Below are 23,643 nucleotides of genomic sequence, written 5' to 3'. Positions count from 1 at the left end.
AAAGTCTAGTACTTCTCCTTTAAGATGGTCTATATGTGAGTAATTCTTCTCCTTACTCCACATCTGAAACCACAAGACTTACTAGGAGTTTCTACACCTGTTAGGCTCTTATTCTAAAGCATGCTTCTGTAGACTGTAGCGACCCTTCCACCATCATCAACGTAGCTCCATCAGGCACTCACTCCGAGCCTTATCACTTTTTCACCCTATGTAGTCAAGGCATCACTAAGCGCATAGAGTAAAACTGAGTTCAGATGGGGCTTTTTGGTCCGGAACTTGATGCGGAGGCTGCCTCAGATTCTGGACCGAAAAATGGGTAGCTGCAACTGGATGCCGATGCAGCGCACCGTTGCGGCACTCCGCTCCGGAATAGGCCCAAATGAATGGGCCTAGTCGGGAGGGAGTGACGTCTGGCCACGGCATCCACCTGAAGAAAGAGCTTGTCGCTTCTTTTTTTCCAGGAGCGGCAACAAACTGCTCACGGAAAAAAGATTCCACTGATTTCAATGGGAAGTGTTTTTATGAGCTGGTTTCTGACATGGATTCCACGTCAAAATCCGACCCAAAAAACCCTGTGTGAACTCAGTCTTAGGGCTGCACATTGCCTTCTATGTTAGTTGATGACACCAGAAACAATGTTCCTGTAATGCACACAATAGGAGGAGGTATCAATAAGTGGGATCAATGTCCTGGTGCCCTGTACCAAGTTGATGGTGGAAGTTTCGACACATTGTCTTTGAGATGCATTCATTTACTTGGTTTTTTAGGTGCTTCACGTAAGTGTGTGCGCAATAATGTGTCAAATTAGAGAGACCTGATAAAATACTGAGAGGAGGCTTTGTCGGCCATTGAGGATCAAACTAGTGGCTGAATCAGAGGCAAAGAGAGAGAGAGGGATTCAAGAATTACAACTCAGACCCCGCGCTGGGAGGAAACTGGTGCACCAGGGACAGTTGAGTTTGAGTATGGAGGCCTTTCCCCAACTACTGGTGTGATCAGGGGTGAACCTACCCCTTTCGCCACCCGAGACAAACGACAGAAAGCCGCCCCCTTGTCCTGGACTGGCTTAGGTAAGCCAAAATGCCGCCCTCCCTGGGGCCCTGGCATAGCGCCGCCTGAAGCGGTCGCTTCAGGTCGCCTCATGGGAGGTGCGGCGCTGGGTGTGATGATCTGAGAAGCCATCGGTTACCCCTAGCAATATGAAGATCATCGATGGTTCAGCAATATGTGCCTTTCATGGCAGAAATTTTTCCCCAGGATAATGCTCACCCACACACAAGGGCTTCTAGAAATGTCTATCCCAAATTGCAATCTGGGATAAGAGTTTCATCAAACTGAACGAGATGTCATTTGATCTGATCTACAAGTTGTGGCCAAAAAACACAATGGAAAATGTAGTGTTGTTCAAATAATGGAGTTGATACCTAAAGCGCATCAAATGCACCCACTGTGTTACGTATAAACATAGACAATGTTTTTTTAGCTCCTGCTCATTTTTCAGTGCTGTTGACTTTCAGTGTTGGAGTTTCTATTGATGTCTGAGTTCAAGTGTCAACTTGTGTATTCATTAAATGGTTTAATCATTATCCAAAGCCTCATAGTCCAGAAGAAGAAGACACGGCAGAAGAGAGGTCTCTGCACATCTTCAAGTAAGAAAAAGGTTTTATGGAGTAAAATTATTATATTTAATTGACCTGGTAACAGTGTGAGTGTTCCTCATTGTCTTCTTATTGTGTTGCTGATAGTACCAGTCTCATTGTAGATCAGTGTCAGACATAATGATTGTCATTGTACTGCAAGTCCAACCCTGAAAGCCACAATAGGGCCTCATAGACAGACATAATATGACAAATCATAATAGCGCTTCTGGATTTCGGTCTGAGTGACTTCCAGCCATGCTAGTAGTCAACCATAATGTAAAGTGTGAAGACCTAATAGTGAGGGTGTTAGGCAGATATGGAAAAAAAATACTACAAAGTAAGTAAAGAAAATGAAATCTAAATCTCATCAATATTTGGTGTGACCTTTGCCTTCCATCAGTTCTTCTCGGTACTTGCTGACAGATTTTGAAGGACCTCGGAAGGGAGGTTCTCCCAGCCATCTTTGAGAACTAAGTACAGATCTTCTGTGGATGTAGGCTTGCTTCAATCATTCTGTCTCTTCATGTAATCCCAGACAAACTGGGTGATATTGAGATCAGGGCTCTGTTGGGGCCATATCATCACTTCCAGGACTTCTCTCCTACTGTACTCATTAAGGTACTGGGTTTCTCAAACTAGTGGACTATGGTGGTCAGCACCATAATGTTTGGTCATGGTAGCTGTCACTAAGAATCTTTTTGGATGTCAGCTGATTGTCTTCTAATGTCAGTCTTGGCCCTGGAATAGCCTGACTCTAATGTGGTAGTGACCCTGGAATTCTGCAACCCCCTTGGCTCCAAACCACTTCCATTTTTATCAGATCCTCTCAAGACTCCAGTGCAAATGGCCCACATGCAGTGTCTATAAATCGATTTACCATGAATTAATGTGAATAGCAACTGATAACTGTAATAACTGTAATAACTCCATGTAGATGGAACTGCAACCATTAAGCTTCAGTGCCTTGCATGACAAATTGTAATCATCAAGGGGGCCACACGGTGGCTCAGTGGTTAGCACTGCAGCCTTGCAGCGCTGGAGCCCTGGTGTTCAAATCCCACCAAGGGCAAAAAAACATCTGCAAGGAGTTTGTATGTTCTCCCCGTGTTTGCATGGATTTCCATCCCATATTCCAAAAAAAAACAAAAAAAAAACATACTGATAGGGAAAAATGTACATTGTGAGCTCTATGTGGGGCTCACAATCTACATTTAAAAAAAAAAAAAAAAAAAAAATTGTAACCATCAAGTGGTTTTGTACCTCTATGATTTGAAAAAAATGTATCTGGGGCTGTTTCTTTCTAAAAAGTTCTAAAAATAAACCTTGATCAAAATGTTATCATCTCTTAGGCCCCAACTAGAGAAGAGCAAACAAGTTATAGTCTATTGGGTCCATGTGCTTTCACTGACAGCGCTTACAATTGCTTTTGGTATTCCGTTCAAGGGGGGTCCCCATGCGGACTTCCCCGAACGGAATACCAACGCAGATATGAACCAACCCTTAGACTTCTGCATATTATATTCTGAGGCGTGAGGAGACCCCAGAGTACAATAATAGAGATTTCAGTTTGGACTGAGTCAAACCACGACTTTCACGCAAACCTAAAAAATATTCACAAAAACAAATTTCATGAGGTTTGGCCATCACTAGTCTCCATTGAATATAAACCGCCACCAAACTGAAGCCATTTGTATCTAACAAAAATCCATTTTATTTTTCTTCTCCAGACGTCTTGAAGACACACTCACCATGGACCTTGTCTTAATTCTCCTGTGTGTTATAGTTCTTCTATTTTTGGCAATTTCATTTAAAAAACAGGATCAAGATGGTGATAAAAATTTTCCGCCTGGACCTAAACCCTTACCCATTATTGGAAATTTCCTGAGGCTTGACATGTCAAAACCATACAGGACATTTGTGGAGGTAACATGCAAGATACACCCAATTTTCTCTTTTTAACCCATGCTGGTAACTTAAAGCTCATGGACTCCAAAGCAAAATCTGCAATGGGGCCCACGATCATGGTTAATATGGACTGAAACATCAAAGTGGATAGACTAGAGATGAGTGAATTTTTCAAAAATTCAATTTGGCTTCTTCATGGAATTTTCCAAAAAGATTGTAGTCAATCCAGGCGGTGTGGAGAGAGGGAGCGAAGGGGGCGGGGTGGAGAGAGGGGCGTGGCTTATTGGCGTTAGCAGGCAGAGAGCAGGCAGGCAGACCTGCTCTCTGCCTGAGCGTGAGGGGAGGCCGCTGGAGCAGTGCTGCTCCAGCGGCCTCCCCAATCCACCGCTCGGTGCTAAGCCAGTCCAGGACAGCTTGTCCTGGACTGGCTTAGGTAAGCAAAAATGCCGCCCTCCCGGGGCCCTGGCATAGCGCCGCCTGAAGCGGTCGCTTCAGGTCGCCTCATGGGAGTTGCGGCGCTGCCTGCAGTAACACACATGGGGAGTCTGCTGTGGTAGTGAAACAATACAGTGAGTCAGTAGGACACGCACATGACAGGTTTTGCTCTTAGAACCGCTGAACACCTAATTTATTTGGCCAGTTATGGGGTCAAAACTGACCAACTAACTCAAGTGTGAACTGAGCCTTACACCTCGATGTTAGTGCCAGGTATAAAGAAGCGTGCAGAGGCAAAAGATACTACTGTAGCATAAAAGAGCGCACTGCTTTCATACTGTTGTCTGCTGATTCCACGGACGCTGATCTATTAAGTGCTTATTAGAGATGAGCGAGTAGTATTTGATCGAGTAGGTATTCAATCAAATACTATGGTATTCGAAATACTCGTACTCGATCGAATACTACTCGCTATTTGAATGGAAAAATTTGATGCAGAACCAGCATTGATAGGCCGAATGCTATACAGTCGGCCAATCAACGCTGGTTCTTCTCCTGCCTTTAGAAGTCTTCTCCGCACAGCATCCCCACGGCATCTTCCGGCTCTGAATTCACTCTGCAAGGCATCGGGCCTGAGCAGAGCCGACTGCGCATGCCCGTTTGTAGTGCGGGCATGCGCAGTCGGCTCTGTCCAGGTCCGATGCCTGGCAGAGTGAATGAAGAGCCAGAAGACGCCGCGGGGACGCTGCACGGAGAAGACTTCTCGGAGGATCCAGCCTGACCCTCACTCGTGGACTTGGTAAGTATAATTTGATCGAATGTTGCCTACCCCTGAAACGAGCATTTTCCCCCCATAGACTATAATAGGATTCTATATTTGATTTGAGTAGTCGAATATTGAGGGGCTACTCGAAACGAATATCGAACCTCGAACATTTTACTGTTCGCTCATCTCTAATGCTTATACAAGTAGAGCCCTCTGGCAGAATGTCAGCAGTAAGTTTGCGTTGACGTCACTGATTATTTTGCCCTACCTCTGATCCGTCACAATTACCCACAAATAATGTTTCCTGTCTGCTGATCATCCACTTTCACTCAGTCAGGATTTGGTCAGTAATCCATCAGTATTGTTGATGCCATAAAAAAACCCAGCAGTGAACCTAAAACAGAGATGACACGTGAATGGAATACTTGCATGTCTTCTGTGTTTTGTACCCACTCCTGCTTTTGGCTACCAAATCATAAGCCATTTCTGATGGGACCAAATAGGCCTTACAGCTGCTACACAGACAGGATCTGTTGTGCGTCTCATTTTTCCTTCCTTCTGACAGATCAGAAGAAGGGTCAAATAAATGATGATGTCAACCAGGATAAAAAAGCAAAGTAGTGCCCAGTCATGGAGTGGAGAAGGTGGGAACCGCATGAGAAGTGACATAGTGTTGAGGTAGCAGCAGCCTGAGGAGGCCTGACATAATGTGGCAGCAGTATAAAGAGACCACATAGTGGCAAGGTGACATAATGTGGAGGTGGCAGCAGCCTGAGGAGGCCACATGGTGGCAAAGTGACATAATGTGGAGGTGGCAGCAGTATAAGGAGGCCACATAGTGGCAAGGTGACATAATGTGGAGGTGGCAGCAGCCTTGGGAGGCCACATAGTGGCAATGTGACATAATATGGAGGTGGCAGCAGCAGCATAAAGAGGCCATAGTCTATTCTACCACTTTAAATTCCATGAGACCATTATATGACTGTTTTTGTCTCTGCAGCTGTCTAAGGAGTATGGCAAAGTCTTCAGTATCCAAATAGGAACATCAAAAATTGTGATCCTTTGTGGTCTGGAAGTGATTAAAGATGCGTTATTGAACCATGGTGATGATTTTGTGGACAGGCCAAAAGCAAGAGTGTTTTCTAAAACAATAAAGAATCATGGTAATATTATTAATTAATTAATTAATTAATTTATTTATTTATTTATTTATTTATTTATTTATTTATTTTCTCATTTATGTGATTTATAGATCATGGGGTTTTGGAGATTTTACACCAATGGTAGCCAGGACAATTTTCATGATTTTGAGTTGAATAAATACAACTTAAATTGCAAGCTAAAAAAAAAACAAAACATACAAACACACACATATATATATATATATATATATATATATATATATATATATATATATATATATATATCCCAAACAAGTATGTATATGTATAAGTATAAGTATATAAGTATAAGTATATGTAACCCAAACAAGTTACATGCATATAAATGTATATTAGTTGCTAAAAATGTAACCCAAGAAAGTTACATGCAAAAGACCTTCTAAAAATAAGAGACCAATATGAGATCATATTTATCACTTAGGCCTACATGTATGTATTTTTAGAAAACTTCCCGAACTGGAAGGAAGTAAAATGAATCCTTGCTTATGTTGCTAGCTGCTATAGATTCTGAGATATTGGCACTAGTAACAAGGATGTATCACGTACATTCTCCTGGGCCACTAAAGTGTCACCTTGTCAGGATCCCGGCCTCCTCCCCTAGTTCTGAAATTCCTAGACAACCCCTTCAACTCCTACATACCTATATGGAAGTCACATAAGCAGTGAAGAACAGCCAAGTCTCCGTAACTTCCAGCCAGCCTACGATGGTGGAGACAGGGCTATTGTCTATTAGATAAGCAGAAACATCACTCTGTGCCCCTGAGCTGCCCCACATAACATGGATTCATAATATTCAGGTATCATCCTGGCTAATGGTGATAACTGGAAAGTGATGAGAAGATTCACCCTGTCCACCCTGCGGGATTATGGAATGGGGAAAAAGACTATAGAAAATAAGATCATTGAGGAGGCCGAGTCTCTGGTACAGAAATTTCGATCGTATGAAGGTGAGAGATTCATCAATAGTTATCTAAACATTTGGTACCTAAGTGGTTTGACAGGGGCTCCCTCTGTCACCCCACCAGCATCCCATTGATGCAATTGTAGGGGGTGTTGATAGAGGTTACAGAGAGACCCCCTGGGGCTATGGTCATTATTAAGCATGTCAACTAAGAGGTTTAACTGCAAGGATCTGAGTTATCTCTGATTCCAACAGTTATGGCAAAGCTGGTTATCAGGTGGAGGAAACTATGTAAACAGAGGGTGTTCATTGTTGGGTAGCACTACCACTCACCTGGAACATAGTGGTGTAAGGAACCAAATACAATATAGAATGGACAATTAGTCTAGGGCGACCAAATTCTCCTGCACGCTGCGGCATAACAGCACTGAGCATCCAACGCCCTCCAAACCGAAGCAGAACCAGGCCCTAGAGGTGTTCGCCAGAGGTCCTGATGGTGGAGATGAACTGGTAAATTCTGGGACCCAGAATTGTGGGTGTTAACCCCTGAGATGCCACGGTCAAACACGATCGCGGCATCTCAGGGATTTTATTCTATATTGGGGTTCCAATTGGCCACCACGCAACATACTCTCCTGTCCTGGGCTCAGCATCCACTCTGGAACTCTTCCGGAAATTATTGAGGTCCTGCTCCTCAGGCCTCACTGCTTGGGCCTGTGTTTGGGCCCCAGTGGTCACGTGGAACGCGCTGGGTGTAATGATATCCTCATCAATCACAGGCCCCAGCAGTGAGGCCTTGGGAGCAGAGCTTCAGTCATTGCCAGAAGAGCTATGGAGTGGATGCTGAGCCCAGGACTGGTGAGTATCAGTATATTTTTATTTTTAATCACCGTGGGGGTGCCAAGGAGGACATATAGCATGTTGGAACCCCTTGGATGCCGCAGACAAATATCCAAGAGGTTAAAACCTCCAATCCGAGCTGTGCGATTTGTTACCACGAAGTGTAAGGAAATCCATATTGGAAATATTTCCTGAAATTTGAATTGAATTCCAGTTCGCGAGCTTCGATTCGCTCATTTCTAATACCAGCAGTGGGATCAGATTATATTTTTCAAAAATCTTCGAAAAAACTTTTTTTAACTTTGTATATATTTGTATATATTTTCTGAATTTATTGTAGTGCACATTTTATCTGATCTGTAAATATTTCCTTTGTCATTTTTATGAATTTCATCTATAAAATCTTTTTTTCCTAATTTCAGGGAAACCTTTCAATAATTTGAATAATGTGAACTCTGCTGTTGCCAATATCATTGTGGCCATACTGCTGAATCGTAGATTTGACTATGAGGATCCAACCATACTGAAACTTGTGAACTTAATCAATGAAAACATAAGACTTTTTGGGAGTCCCTTGGTCAGGGTAAGATTCAGATATATTTATCGATTCAAAGAATGCAAATTTGAAAATTTGTTCTTAGGGTAGGCCTTAAATACATGCTCAATAGGGGGAGGGGGCAACAGCTGTTTAAAATAATATAATATAATATAACATATTGATCTTGCAGCTGTTGAACAGTATTCCATTCCTGATACACTGGCTCCCGGGAGCCCACAGGAAAATTTTTGCGAACAACAGAGAGTTTCACAGTTTTTTAGAAGCAACATTTACAAAACAGAGAAAAGAACTGGATGTGAATGACCAGCGTGGCCTGATCGACGCCTTCCTTGTCAAGCAACAAGAGGTATTTCTATTTTAGTAGTAGTATTTTTGATAATTTTTGAAAAAGTGACAACTTTAAATTGTTCTCTTTTATACTCCAGATACTTTTTGTACTGTATAACTATGACTAATCCAAACTGACTTAGTGATAAACGTAAGGAAAATCCTGTCCAAGAGGTTGTAGTCCTGAAAAGCATATAACGAGAGGGAATCATATAATGGGCTCATTTTTCAAGACTTCTCAATAACCATTATCAATAATCATTCCCAGGGTTTGTGATAAAAATGAGAAACACCAGCAAAGGGAGATTAACCTCTACTAGTGTAGATGTATACATGGGGCAGTATCATAGCACTTATAGAATAATCTTTTATATTGAAGCATTATTATAGTAGTTATATTCTTGTACATAGGAGTAGTATTATAGTAGTTATATTCTTGTACATAGGAGTAGTATTATAGTAGTTATATTCTTGTACATAGGAGCAGTATTATAGTAGTTATATTCTTGTACATAGGAGGCAGTATTATAGTAGTTATATTCTTGTACATAGGAGTAGTAATATAGTAGTTATATTCATGTACATAGGAGTAGTATTATAGTAGTTATATTCTGGTACATAGGAGTAGTATTATAGTAGTTATATTCTTGTACATAGGAGCAGTATTATAGTAGTTATATTCTTGTACATAGGAGTAGTATTATAGTAGTTATATTCTTGTACATAGGAGCAGTATTATAGTAGTTATATTCTTGTACATAGGAGGCAGTATTATAGTAGTTATATTCTTGTACATAGGAGGCAGTATTATAGTAGTTATATTCTTGTACATAGGAGTAGTATTATAGTAGTTACATTCTTGTACATAGGAGCAGTGTTATAGTAGTTATATTCTTGTACATAGGAGTAGTATTATAGTAGTTATATTCTTGTACATAGGAGCAGTATTATAGTAGTTATATCCTTATACATAGGAGGTAGTATTATAGTAGTTATATTCTTGTACATAGGAGTAGTAATATAGTAGTTATATTCATGTACATAGGAGTAGTATTATAGTAGTTATATTCTGGTACATAGGAGTAGTATTATAGTAGTTATATTCTTGTACATAGGAGCAGTATTATAGTAGTTATATTCTTGTACATAGGAGCAGTATTATAGTAGTTATATTCTTGTACATAGGAGCAGTATTATAGTAGTTATATTGTACATAGGAGCAGTATTATAGTAGTTATATTCTTGTACATAGGAGCAGTATTATAGTAGTTATATTCTTGTACATAGGAGTAGTATTATACTAGTTATATTCTTGTACATAGGAGGTAGTATTATAGTAGTTATATTCTTGTACATAGGAGGTAGTATTATAGTAGTTATATTCTTGTACATAGGAGGCAGTATTATAGTAGTTATATTCTTGTACATAGGAGTAGTATTATAGTAGATATATTCTTGTACATAGGAGTAGTATTATAGTAGTTATATTCTTGTACATAGGAGCAGTATTATAGTAGTTACATTCTTGTACATAGGAGCAGTGTTATAGTAGTTATATTCTTGTACATAGGAGTAGTATTATAGTAGTTATATTCTTGTACATAGGAGCAGTATTATAGTAGTTATATCCTTATACATAGGAGGTAGTATTATAGTAGTTATATTCTTGTACATAGGAGTAGTAATATAGTAGTTATATTCATGTACATAGGAGTAGTATTATAGTAGTTATATTCTGGTACATAGGAGTAGTATTATAGTAGTTATATTCTTGTACATAGGAGCAGTATTATAGTAGTTATATTGTACATAGGAGCAGTATTATAGTAGTTACAGTCCTATGAAAAAGTTTGGGCACCCCTATTAATCTTAATCATTTTTAGTTCTAAATATTTTGGTGTTTGCAGCAGCCATTTCAGTTTGATATATCTAATAACTGATGGACACAGTAATATTTCAGGATTGAAATGAGGTTTATTGTACTAACAGAAAATGCGCAATATGCATTAAACCAAAATTTGACCGGTGCAAAAGTATGGGCACCTCAACAGAAAAGTGACATTAATATTTAGTAGATCTTCCTTTTGCAAAGATAACAGCCTCTAGTCGCTTCCTGTAGCTTTTAATCAGTTCCTGGATCCTGGATAAAGGTATTTTGGACAAACAATTCAAGTTCAGTTAAGTTAGATGGTCGCCGAGCATGGACAGCCCGCTTCAAATCATCCCACAGATGTTCAATGATATTCAGGTCTGGGGACTGGGATGGCCATTCCAGAACATTGTCATTGTTCCTCTGCATGAATGCCTGAGTTGATTTGGAGCAGTGTTTTGGATCATTGTCTTGCTGAAATATCCATCCCCGGAGTAACTTCAACTTCGTCACTGATTCTTGAACATTATTCTCAAGAATCTGCTGATACTGAGTGGAATCCATGCGACCCTCAACTTTAACAAGATTCCCGGTGCCGGCATTGGCCACACAGCCCCAAAGCATGATGGAACCTCCACCAAATTTTACAGTGGGTAGCAAGTGTTTTTCTTGGAATGCTGTTTCTTTTTGGACGCCATGCATAACGCCTTTTTTTACAACCAAACAACTCAATCTTTGTTTCCAAAATGAAGTTGGCTTCTCCAAATGTGCTTTTGCATACCTCAGGCAACTCTATTTGTGGCGTACGTGCAGAAACGGCTTCTTTCTCATCACTCTCCCATACAGCTTCTCCTTGTGCAAAGTGCGCTGTATAGTTGACCGATGCTCAGTGACACCATCTGCAGCAAGATGATGCTGCAGCTCTTTGGAGGTGGTCTGTGGATTGTCCTTGACTGTTCTCACCATTCTTCTTCTCTTCCTTTCTGATATTTTTCTTGGCCTGCCACTTCTGGGCTTAACAAGAACTGTCCCTGTGGTCTTCCATTTCCTTACTATGTTCCTCACAGTGGAAACTGACAGGTCAATTTCTGAGACAACTTTTTGTATCCTTCCCCTGAACAACTATGTTGAACAATCTTTGTTTTCAGATCATTTGAGAGCGGGCTGTCCATGTTCGGCGACCATCAAACTTACCTGAACTTGAATTGTTTTGTAGAAAGAAATGGTCCAAAATACCTTCATCCAGGATCCAGGAACTGATTAAAAGCTACAGGAAGCAACTAGAGGCTGTTATCTTTGCAAAAGGAGGATCTACTGGATATTAATGTCACTTTTCTGTTGAGGTGCCCATACTTTTGCACCGGTCAAATTTTGGTTTAATGCATATTGCACATTTTCTGTTAGTAAAATAAACCTCATTTCAATCCTGAAATATTACTGTGTCCATCAGTTATTAGATATATCAAACTGAAATGGCTGCTGCAAACACCAAAATATTTAGAACTAAAAATGATTAAGATTAATAGGGGTGCCCAAACTTTTTCATAGGACTGTATATTCTTGTACATAGGAGCAGTATTATAGTAGTTATATTCTTGTACATAGGAGTAGTATTATAGTAGTTATATTCTTGTACATAGGAGTAGTATTATAGTAGTTATATTCTTGTACATAGGAGTAGTATTATAGTAGTTATATTCTTGTACATAGGAGGCAGTATTATAGTAGTTATATTCTTGTACATAGGAGCAGTGTTATAGTAGTTATATTCTTGTACATAGGAGCAGTATTATAGTAGTTATATTCTTGCACATAGGAGCAGTATTATAGTAGTTATATTCTTGTACATAGGAGGTAGTATTATAGTAGTTATATTCTTGTACATAGGAGCAGTATTATAGTAGTTATATTCTTGCACATAGGAGCAGTATTATAGTAGTTATATTCTTGTACATAGGAGCAGTATTATAGTAGTTATATTCTTGCACATAGGAGCAGTATTATAGTAGTTATATTCTTGTACATAGGAGGTAGTATTATAGTAGTTATATTCTTGTACATAGGAGCAGTATTATAGTAGTTATATTCTTGTACATAGGAGCAGTATTATAGTAGTTATATTCTTGTACATAGGAGCAGTATTATAGTAGTTATATTCTTGCACATAGGAGCAGTATTATAGTAGTTATATTCTTGTACATAGGAGGCAGTATTATGTGAAAAGGGCCCACACTGTCGATATGGAGTTCTTGGTATCATTGTAACGGTTATGGTGTAACATTGTCCGAAACAGCAAAAAAAAATTTATTGAAAGCACAATTGACATATTTTTAAATAAAATTTTTGCATAAAACAAAATTGTGATTTTTTTACCCAAATATGTTTTGGACTATTTTCTCTATAATTAGTATCGACGATCTGGGCCCTTTTCACGTAAACAGCCACATATTCTTGTACATAGGAGTAGTATTATAGTAGTTATATTCTTGTACATATGAGTAGTATTATAGTAGTTATATTCTTGTATATAGGAGGTAGTATTATAGTAGTTATATTCTTGTACATAGGAGGTAGTATTATAATACTTATATTCTTGTACATAGGAGCAGTATTATAGTAGTTATATTCTTGTACATAGGAATAGTATTATAGTAGTTATATTCTTGTACATAGGAGTAGTATTATAGTAGTTATATTCTTGTACATAGGAGATAGTATTATAGTAGTTATATTCTTGTACATAGGAGCAGAATTATAGTAGTTATATTCTTGTACATAGGAGTAGTATTATAGTAGTTATATTCTTGTACATAGGAGCAGTATTATAGTAGTTATATTCTTGTACATAGGAGGTAGTATTATAGTAGTTATATTCTTGTACATAGGAGCAGTATTATAGTAGTTATATTCTTGTACATAGGAGCAGTATTATAGTAGTTATATTCTTGTACATAGGAGCAGTATTATAGTAGTTATATTCTTGCACATAGGAGCAGTATTATAGTAGTTATATTCTTGTACATAGGAGGTAGTATTATAGTAGTTATATTCTTGTACATAGGAGCAGTATTATAGTAGTTATATTCTTGTACATAGGAGCAGAATTATAGTAGTTATATTCTTGTACATAGGAGTAGTATTATAGTAGTTATATTCTTGTACATAGGAGCAGTATTATAGTAGTTATATTCTTGTACATAGGAGGTAGTATTATAGTAGTTATATTCTTGTACATAGGAGCAGTATTATAGTAGTTATATTCTTGTACATAGGAGCAGTATTATAGTAGTTATATTCTTGTACATAGGAGCAGTATTATAGTAGTTATATTCTTGCACATAGGAGCAGTATTATAGTAGTTATATTCTTGTACATAGGAGGTAGTATTATAGTAGTTATATTCTTGTACATAGGAGCAGTATTATAGTAGTTATATTCTTGCACATAGGAGCAGTATTATAGTAGTTATATTCTTGTACATAGGAGCAGTATTATAGTAGTTATATTCTTGCACATAGGAGCAGTATTATAGTAGTTATATTCTTGTACATAGGAGGCAGTATTATAGTAGTTATATTCTTGTACATAGGAGCAGTATTATAGTAGTTATATTCTTGTACATAGGAGCAGTATTATAGTAGTTATATTCTTGTACATAGGAGCAGTATTATAGTAGTTATATTCTTGCACATAGGAGCAGTATTATAGTAGTTATATTCTTGTACATAGGAGGCAGTATTATGTGAAAAGGGCCCACACTGTCGATATGGAGTTCTTGGTATCATTGTAACGGTTATGGTGTAACATTGTCCGAAACAGCAAAAAAAAATTTATTGAAAGCACAATTGACATATTTTTAAATAAAATTTTTGCATAAAACAAAATTGTGATTTTTTTACCCAAATATGTTTTGGACTATTTTCTCTATAATTAGTATCGACGATCTGGGCCCTTTTCACGTAAACAGCCACATATTCTTGTACATAGGAGTAGTATTATAGTAGTTATATTCTTGTACATATGAGTAGTATTATAGTAGTTATATTCTTGTATATAGGAGGTAGTATTATAGTAGTTATATTCTTGTACATAGGAGGTAGTATTATAATACTTATATTCTTGTACATAGGAGCAGTATTATAGTAGTTATATTCTTGTACATAGGAATAGTATTATAGTAGTTATATTCTTGTACATAGGAGTAGTATTATAGTAGTTATATTCTTGTACATAGGAGATAGTATTATAGTAGTTATATTCTTGTACATAGGAGCAGAATTATAGTAGTTATATTCTTGTACATAGGAGTAGTATTATAGTAGTTATATTCTTGTACATAGGAGCAGTATTATAGTAGTTATATTCTTGTACATAGGAGCAATATTATAGTAGTTATATACTTGTACATAGGAGCAGTATTATAGTAGTTATATTCTTGTACATAGGAGCAGAATTATAGTAGTTATATTCTTGTACATAGGAGCAATATTATAGTAGTTATATACTTGTACATAGGAGGCAGTATTATAGTAGTTATATTCTTGTACATAGGAGTAGTATTATAGTAGTTATATTCTTGTACATAGGAGTAGTATTATAGTAGTTATATTCTTGTACATAGGAGCAGTATTATAGTAGTTATATTCTTGTACATACAAGGCAATATTATACTGGTTATATTCTTTTGTTATAAAGGAAATTTACCTATCAGTATATTTTTGGCATGTAAGAGGAAAGCCACACAAGAATATACAATCTCCTTGCAGATGTTCCCCTTTGTTGAAGTCAAACCTAAGACCACAGCAATAACTCCTCAGATAGTGCTAATCACTGAGCCTCTGTGCTGTCCATATTATCTATATTTTAAAAATTCTAAAAATCCTGAAATTCTGATCATTTAGCTAAAAAATATACTGAGACTTTCTGTAGGAAATTTCTTTGCAGCAGCATTCTCACTATTAGCACACTGCTGATCATATAGATAAGACACAGAATCCACCAGTCATAACAGGTGATATCACTTATTATCTTCTCCCCTTTCTGCACAATGACCTCTGCACAGGTCACAGAGCAAGACTAGAAAACTATCAGATAAAGTCAATAATGTCTGCTCCATACCATTGTGTCTATGGCCCAGGAGAAGGAAGAGACAGACTATGTCAGGATTAGTGGCAAGAGTTGGAATTACAAACACCAGGGAATTAATATCCTATCCTACTAATCCTATCCTTTCCTGCTCCTACTAATCTCTTCTCTCTATCTTATAAAAATGAATTTCTGTCTGTCTGTCTGTCTGTCTGTGCTCTAATGCGAACCAAACGACTGGACCGATCTTCACCAAATTTGGTACAGACATACTTCTGATATCAGGGAAGGTTTAAGACGAGACTCCAACTCGCTCGGACATACCGTTGCTGAGATACAGCATTCCAAACACTGTGCCCCCCCCCCTTAGCCAATACAAACCTGCAAGTCTTTCACTCATATTCCAACTGCAATACACACGGTCACTCCACATGCACAATACAACACTGATATCCAAACTGAGATACACGCATCAGAGGATTAGATACACAGATCAGCACACAGTATCACACGCCAGAGGATTAGATACACGGGTCTCCACACAGTCCCACACACCAGAGGATTAAATACGCATTTCTGCACACAGTTCCACACACTGAAGGATTTGATACACGCGTCTGCACACGGTTCCACATGCCGAAGGATTAGATACAGGCGTCTACACACAGTTCCACACTCCAGAGGATTAGATACGTGCGTCTGCACACATTTGTACACGCCATAGGATTAGATACACGCGTCTGCACAGAGTACCACATGCCGTAGGATTAGATACACGCGTCTACACACAGTTCCACATTCCAGAGGATTAGATACGCGCGTCTGCACACAGTTGTACATGCCATAGGATTAGATACACGCGTCTGCACACAGTACCACATGCAGTAGGATTAGATACGCGCGTCTACACATAGTTCCACACGCCAAAGGATTAGATACGCGCCTCTTCACACAATACCACACAGGGGAGGATTAGATACGTGTGTGTGCACACAGTACCACACTTTGGAGGATTAGATACATGTCTCTGCACACAGTACCACAAGCCAGAGAATTAGATACGCGTCTCAGCACACAGTATCACACGGGGCAGGATTTGATACGCGTGTTTACACACAGTACCACACGGGGGATGATTAGATACGCGCGTCTACACACAGTACCACATGCCATAGGATTAGATATGCGCATCTGCACACAGTACCACATGCCGGGGGATTGGATACACGCCTCTACACACAGTTCCACACGCCGTAGGATTAGATCCGTGCCTCTTCACACAATACCACACAGGGGAGGATTAGATACACGTGTCTTCACACAGTTGTACACGCCATAGGATTAGATACACGCGTCTGCACACAGTACCACATGCCATAGGATTAGATACGCGCGTCTACACACAGTACCACATGCCTTAGGATTAGATACATGCGTCTGCACACAGTACCACATGCCGTAGGATTAGATACGCGCGTCTACACACAGTACCACATGCCGTAGGATTAGATACACGTGTCTGCACACAGTACCACATGCCGTAGGATTAGATACGTGCGTCTACACACAGTTCAACATGCCGTAGGATTAGATACGCGCCTCTTCACACAATACCACACAGGGGAGGATTAAATACGTGCGTCTGCACACAGTACCACACACCAGAGGATTAGATAAGCGCGTCTGCACACAGTACCAAATTCCGTAGGATTAGATACGCACGTCTGCACACAGTACCACATGCCGTAGGATTAGATACCCACGTCTACACACAGTTCCACATGCCGTAGGATTAGATACGCGCCTCTTCACACAATACCACACAGGGGAGGATTAGATACGTGCATCTGCACACAGTACCACACGCCAGAATATTAGATACGCGCATCTGCACACAGTACCGCACGCCAGAGTCATTAGATATGTGCATCTGCACACAGTTTCACTTACTGGAGGATTAGATACGCGCCTCTTCACACAATACCACACGGGGAGGATTAGATATGTGCATCTGCACACAGTACCACACCAACAAGGATTGGATACTTGCATCTAAACACAGTACTACACGGGGAAGGATTAGATACAGCTTTACTCCAGGTATCCATAACAACTGATCACAGGTTTTTCACTGACATCCAAAATGAGATACACATAATCACATGACGCTTATGGACATGCACACAAACAACATACAAAATACACCAGTGCAAAATTGGACAATTCTTATGGGGCCACTACACAAACATAAAATGTAATATACCCGTGCGAAGCCGGGTCCTCCCTCTAGTAATATTATAAATGTGAAAGTTTGTGTGTTTTTTATTCAATCACGCAAAAACAGCTGAACAGATTTGAATGAAATTCGGCACATAGATAGATTGTAACCTCGATTAAAACATAGGCTACTTTTTATCTCGGTAAATGACATGTCTTCACGACTGTTATGAATTTATGTTCACATACTATATTATACTGCTCCTGCAGCAGCTTATCTCAGGTCCCAGGTCTGTTATCTCTCTGTGTAAACACACGCTAACCCTCAGGGATTCTGTACATTCATTTGCATATTATCTGATCTGCTCCAGGCAGTGCTGACACAATGGATAGGAAAACACCTTTAATCCAAATAATATGCTAATGCTAAAATTAAACATATCGGGAAAAAGATACTCTAAATAGTTGCAAAATTCTAAAACAATGACAGCTATGAAGGTAGCTAGAAGTCAACAGAGTTCTCCTCAAGCGGAGCTGATGGGGATCATCGGCACCAACAACACGCTCTGATGCCGGAACAATCACGGGCACATGAGTTGATTGACAAGCCAGCTTAACAGTTGCCAAAACGCCGGAGCAGGTGGATCATCAACACCAACAACACACACATTATATGGCGTTCCAGCGAGCTGCTAAGATACCGAAACAATCACGGGTACAGTGCTATGAACGAGTTTAGCGGCAGGCCAGCTTGACAGCTGCCAAAATGCAGGAGCAGGCGGATCATCAACGCACACAACACTATCATTATATGGCTTCCCAGTGAGCTGCTGAGATGATGGAACAATCACGGGCAGAGTGCGAGGAATGAATTCAGCGGCAAGCCAGCTTGACGGCTGCTGAAATGCTGGAGCAGGCGAATCATAAACGCCAACAACACACTCAGTATATGGTGTCCCAGAGAGCTGCTGAGATGCCGGAACAATTACTGGCATGGCATGAGGAACAAGTACAGCAGCAGGACAGCTTAAGAGCAGGCAAACCATCGATGGCACCAATTTGCTGAATATTAGATGGATCACTGAAGCCAACAACATGAAGACGAAGTTGCAGGTAGAGACACAAACACAAACAACATACAAAATACACAAATGCAATTCTTATAGGGCCGCTACACAAACAAAAAATGAAATATACTCGTGTTAAGCCGGATCCTCCTGCTAGTAGTAGATAGAGGTAAGCAGAACATATCTAGGGCCTCTATATGTTTCACCCCATAAACCTTCATCAAGACACCAATATAGTCTAATAAATGTGGAGAATACATATAAATGCAGTTAAAGCAGCATGTCCGAGGCCCTGATGGGGGCGCTGGTACTTCAAAAGGCATCCTGCATCCTAGGGGGGCATTGTGTGTTGCTTACTAGGTTGAATAATCTATTAGGGGGGTGTGTGTATAATTTTGGTAGTTCGTTTCCATCACTTGGTGATATGTTTTTAGGAACATTTTAAAGTGTTTAAAGTTTTTTATTCTTTTCATTTTACACCCCCATCTTCAGTAAGGATGATAGTACTAAAATTAATAAGCTCTTGTCTTACAGGGAACCCCCGAATCCAGTCAGTACTTCCACAATGAGAACCTGATTGCTCTGGTAGATAACTTGTTTGTTGCGGGAATGGAGAGCACATCGACCACGCTGAGATGGGGACTTCTGCTCATGATGAAATATCCAGAAATTCAAGGTCTTGTTTCTGTAAAAGTTGGAACATTTGAAGTGGTTTTAGTTTGTAATTGGTTTCATGAGTATAGTGATAAGATATTTCCCGTAAAGTGTCATTCTATCTTCTACCATGTAGAAGACTCCATAAGTCCCACAAGCTATCTGGCCATTGTGGTTGGTAACCCCGTTCCTTCACCAACAATAGTACTATTTACTGCTAGGGTCATGGGTGGATTTAATTGCCAAATACTCTCTCACTCTGCCAAATCAGTATCCCTGCTCTATGCTGAGGAGGTCCAAAAGACCGAAACAGTGCTGTCCATAGCTGGGAATCTGTTCCTTTTGGAATAGAAATACTAATTTGGCAATTAAATCCGCATCATGATAGTAGACTTATTAACTGAGTCATGCATGAGGAGGAGGCTGCCCTCTAGAGGGCAGCATACAGAGGCACTGTTCTCCTAATTACATCCTGGAGAATAGATTTGCATATTTTTTAAACTGAAGTATTATTGTTCCTCTTGTGGGTCATGAACCCCAAAAGTTTAGTGTTCAGGAGAACCTGAAACTTTTGAAAATTTCAGGATGACTCCAATTCCAGATAGTTGTGTTTGTTCTATGAGACATAGGGAACCTTGACCAAATTCAAGCTAAAGTATGGATGGACATGTGGGTCTTGTATCTACAGAAAAAGTCCAGAGTGAAATTGAAAGAGTGATCGGATCATCTCAGCCTCAGATAGAGCACAGAAGGCAGATGCCGTATACAGACGCCGTCATACACGAGGTTCAGAGGTTTGGTGATATCGCCCCGGGCAGTGTTTCCCATGTAGCCTCTCGTGATGTCATGTTTCGGGGTTACTTTATACCAAAGGTAAGAAAAGTGTCTCCAATATGCTAATTTAAAGAAACAACAGACATGTCTACATATACTTTAATTTTATATTCTATGGCTTCAATGGATTCATAATATACAGTAGATGATGGCAGGAACAATTCTTTATTGCGACAATTGGCAGAGTCTACAAATAGCAGCGGCTCTCCTTGTGGGCTGTCATTGTAATACTTTTTTATTTTTTATATAGTTTTGGGTATCATATGTATCCCTATTAAGTCTATGGACTATTGTTTATTCTTGGCCATTTAATGATTGGACATACAGATGTAGCAGAGTTAACCCATATTTTTGCGGTTGACCATTTCAGCCCTAGTAGATGTGCAGTAGCATGTGGAGAACACTTCCATGAATGAGTGTTTTATTTAGGGGGTAACTATAAAAATCAATGTTACTCGCCTTGTCACACCTCTCTTGGGCATCCTTGCGGCATCTGGTGGCCTCATGCAGTCCCTTAGAGACCTCTTCCAGCCTCTTGCTGATGTTAGGTCAACTCCAGGTTGTCAGACTGATGTCAGTTGTAGACTGGATGAAGATACCGGGGGACTGCAGACCCTTCAAGGATATTCAGGAGTGGTGAGGAAAGGAGAGTATAATAGATTTTTATATTTAGTCCCCTCTCCTGGGCCTACACTTATTATACTCTACCCTATTATACCCACCACCACCATGACCAGAATAGTTTTCGTGTGCAATGAACCCCAAAAGTTTTGTGTTTAGGCTGTGTTCAAAATTTTTGGAAAATCCCAATTGGATTTATCATCCCTGCACACTATTGAGCTTAGGTTGGGTACCCACTATTATTATATAATATTTTTTAGGTGCTGCTCTTTTCCGCTGAGATAGATAGATAGATAGATAGATAGATAGATAGATAGATAGATACCACATTTTTCAAACTATAAAGCACACTATTTTTCCCCAAAATTTGGGAGGAATATGGATGTGCATCTTATAGTCTGAATGGAAGGATGTTTTGGCTGTGGTGGAGGAACGGGGTCGCAACATCGCCCCACTCCTTCCTTCATTGGCTTCCTATAGCGGGGCTTCCAGCAGCAGTGGGACAATGTGCGGGCCCTGGGCTGCAAGGACAGGGTGTCCCAACAAACTCAATCTCCGGTATCCGTTGTGCTATTATAGTTAATGCCGGGTCTGTAAAAATGTTGCTGATCGCTCTGCTGCAGATCGGAAACCTGGAGATAATGCCCATAAACAGAGTCCACTCTGATCGCCGGCATTACTACAAGGCCCACCTAAAATGTTAAAAAAAACCTCTCCCGAGGCCCAATCCTCAGGTTAGCTCCTGTGTGGTGTGATTGTGGGTGCTGTCTTATTTCTGTGAGAGCCAGGAGCCTAATGAAGGCTCCCAGGCCTGTCATAGGAATTTTACTATTGCGGCTGGTCTATGATGTAATGTATAGAATCTACCATAGACTGGAATACCTAGAAGGGGGTCTAATAAAATAGGAAAAAAAAAATAAAAAAAGGCCATCCCCTTATAGCTGTAGGGTCACCTGTCAATGTGACCCCGCAGCTATTGCAAAACTACAACTCCCATATATTAAAATATGTTACCATTTTTTTGCTTCAAAATTTTATTCCCAATTTTCCTACTCTAAAACCTGAGTGTGTCTTATAGCCCGAAAAATATGGTAGATAGATAGATAGATAGATAGATAGGAGATAGATAGATAGATAGATAGATAGATAGGAGATAGATAGATAGATAGATAGATAGATAGATAGATAGATAGATAGATACAAATAATATGACAGCCTTTGACTTTGACTTTCTGTCTCTTGTTTCTCAGGGCACCATTGTTATGCCATTGCTACACTCTGTACTGAAAGGTAAAGATTACTTTGAGAAGCCGGAAGAGTTTTATCCAGAACACTTTCTTGACTCGGATGGAAACTTTAAGAAGAGTGAGGCCTTCATACCATTCTCATTAGGTAATGGTGGACCAGGCGGTAACAGAAACAAGTATAACGTGAAGCTCCAGTGCCTAAAATGTACCATTTACATATCATACTTATATCTTCTTATATGGTTTCTGTGGGTCCCGTCAGGCACCGTAAGTGGGTGTGAAAGCTACATCTACTTACGCCCCCTATAGTTATGGCCCTAGTCAGATACCAGGATTATACTGGGAGTCTCCAATGTATTATCAGTCTATAGATTATACCGGAAAGTACACCATTGGTGAGGTACAGTCCCAGACAGAATACATACCTCAACTACATCCAATACTTGCTGAACTAAATTAATACTGACCCAATATCCACTTGGGGCTGAGGTCCATTTCACTGTCATTACTTTGTATCTAAATACATAAAAGTAGCTTGTTGGCGCCCTCCCTGGCATCCATCACCTGAGGCACATGGTCCCTTGCCTCCTTTTCCCAGTTATGCCCTTCCCTTCCCAAAAACACTTACACCCCAGATCAGTTCAGAGAGTACAGATATAAGAGCTGTGTGTGACAGGCAGGGCGCATGTGTAGCACATGATCAGGATACATTGTATCCCCTGGAAGTAAACAATTATGGTTCCACCAAACAACAAGCAGACATCTTAAAAACATGAGGAATTGATGCAGAAAGAATATTGGAAAATGGTATGAATTTTATCATTCAACATGAAAGTAGAATAGCCATGTAAGATATTATATTTGTAATAATTTCTACCCTTTATATTTCAGGTAAGAGAACTTGTGCCGGTGAGACCTTGGCTAAAATGGAGCTGTTTCTATTCTTCACAACATTGTTACAAAACTTCACTTTCCAGGCCCCACCTGGTGCTAAACTGGACCTTACCCCTGGAGAGGGGGTTACAAATGCCCCCAAACCATATGAAATCTCTGCCATACCTCGCAAATAAAATGGGCTAGTTTTTGCATTATGAAATTTTCTTGGTTTTATTTGAACAAATAACAGGGAAGATAAAGGGTTCATTGAAAATAGGAGCATGAATAGAACAAGCCGACCATGAAAGGGCATCAGGAATAATGGAAAGACAGCAATATGTCCAAAAGTCTCAGTATATATACAGTAGTACTAAAGCATGTCATACAGTAATACTACAGTGTCAACTAATCATGTCTGTCGATGTATATACAGTATTACTACAGCACTCCATCATGTCTGTTAGTGTATACACAGTATCAATATGGCATATCATCCTTTCTGTCAGTGTATGTATAATAAGCCTACAGAATCTCATCATGTCTATCAGTGTAAATACAGTATTACTACAGCATCTTCTCATATCTGTCAGTGATCAGTAAATACAGTATTACTACAGC

At 39.6% G+C, this 23,643-nt stretch overlaps 1 protein-coding gene across 1 annotated transcript; it reads left to right on the top strand.

The window, feature by feature from the left end:
* Window positions 1-1,622: 1,622 nt before the first annotated feature.
* On the top strand, window positions 1,623-23,219 carry LOC142196851 (cytochrome P450 2K4-like). Its single transcript, XM_075266833.1, has 10 exons — window positions 1,623-1,649; window positions 3,368-3,563; window positions 5,747-5,909; window positions 6,725-6,874; window positions 8,091-8,251; window positions 8,397-8,573; window positions 19,328-19,469; window positions 20,136-20,320; window positions 22,153-22,294; window positions 23,041-23,219. The coding sequence occupies exons 2-10, from the start codon at window positions 3,390-3,392 to the stop codon at window positions 23,217-23,219; spliced, it is 1,473 nt and encodes a 490-aa protein (XP_075122934.1). The 5' UTR covers window positions 1,623-1,649; window positions 3,368-3,389.
* Window positions 23,220-23,643: the final 424 nt, after the last annotated feature.

Source organism: Leptodactylus fuscus, chromosome 3 (assembly GCF_031893055.1).
Source record: "Leptodactylus fuscus isolate aLepFus1 chromosome 3, aLepFus1.hap2, whole genome shotgun sequence".
In the NCBI taxonomy this organism is placed as follows: Eukaryota; Metazoa; Chordata; class Amphibia; order Anura; family Leptodactylidae; genus Leptodactylus; species Leptodactylus fuscus.
The sequence above is the reverse complement of the archived record's forward strand: the minus strand, read 5'-3'. Positions and strand labels throughout refer to the sequence as shown.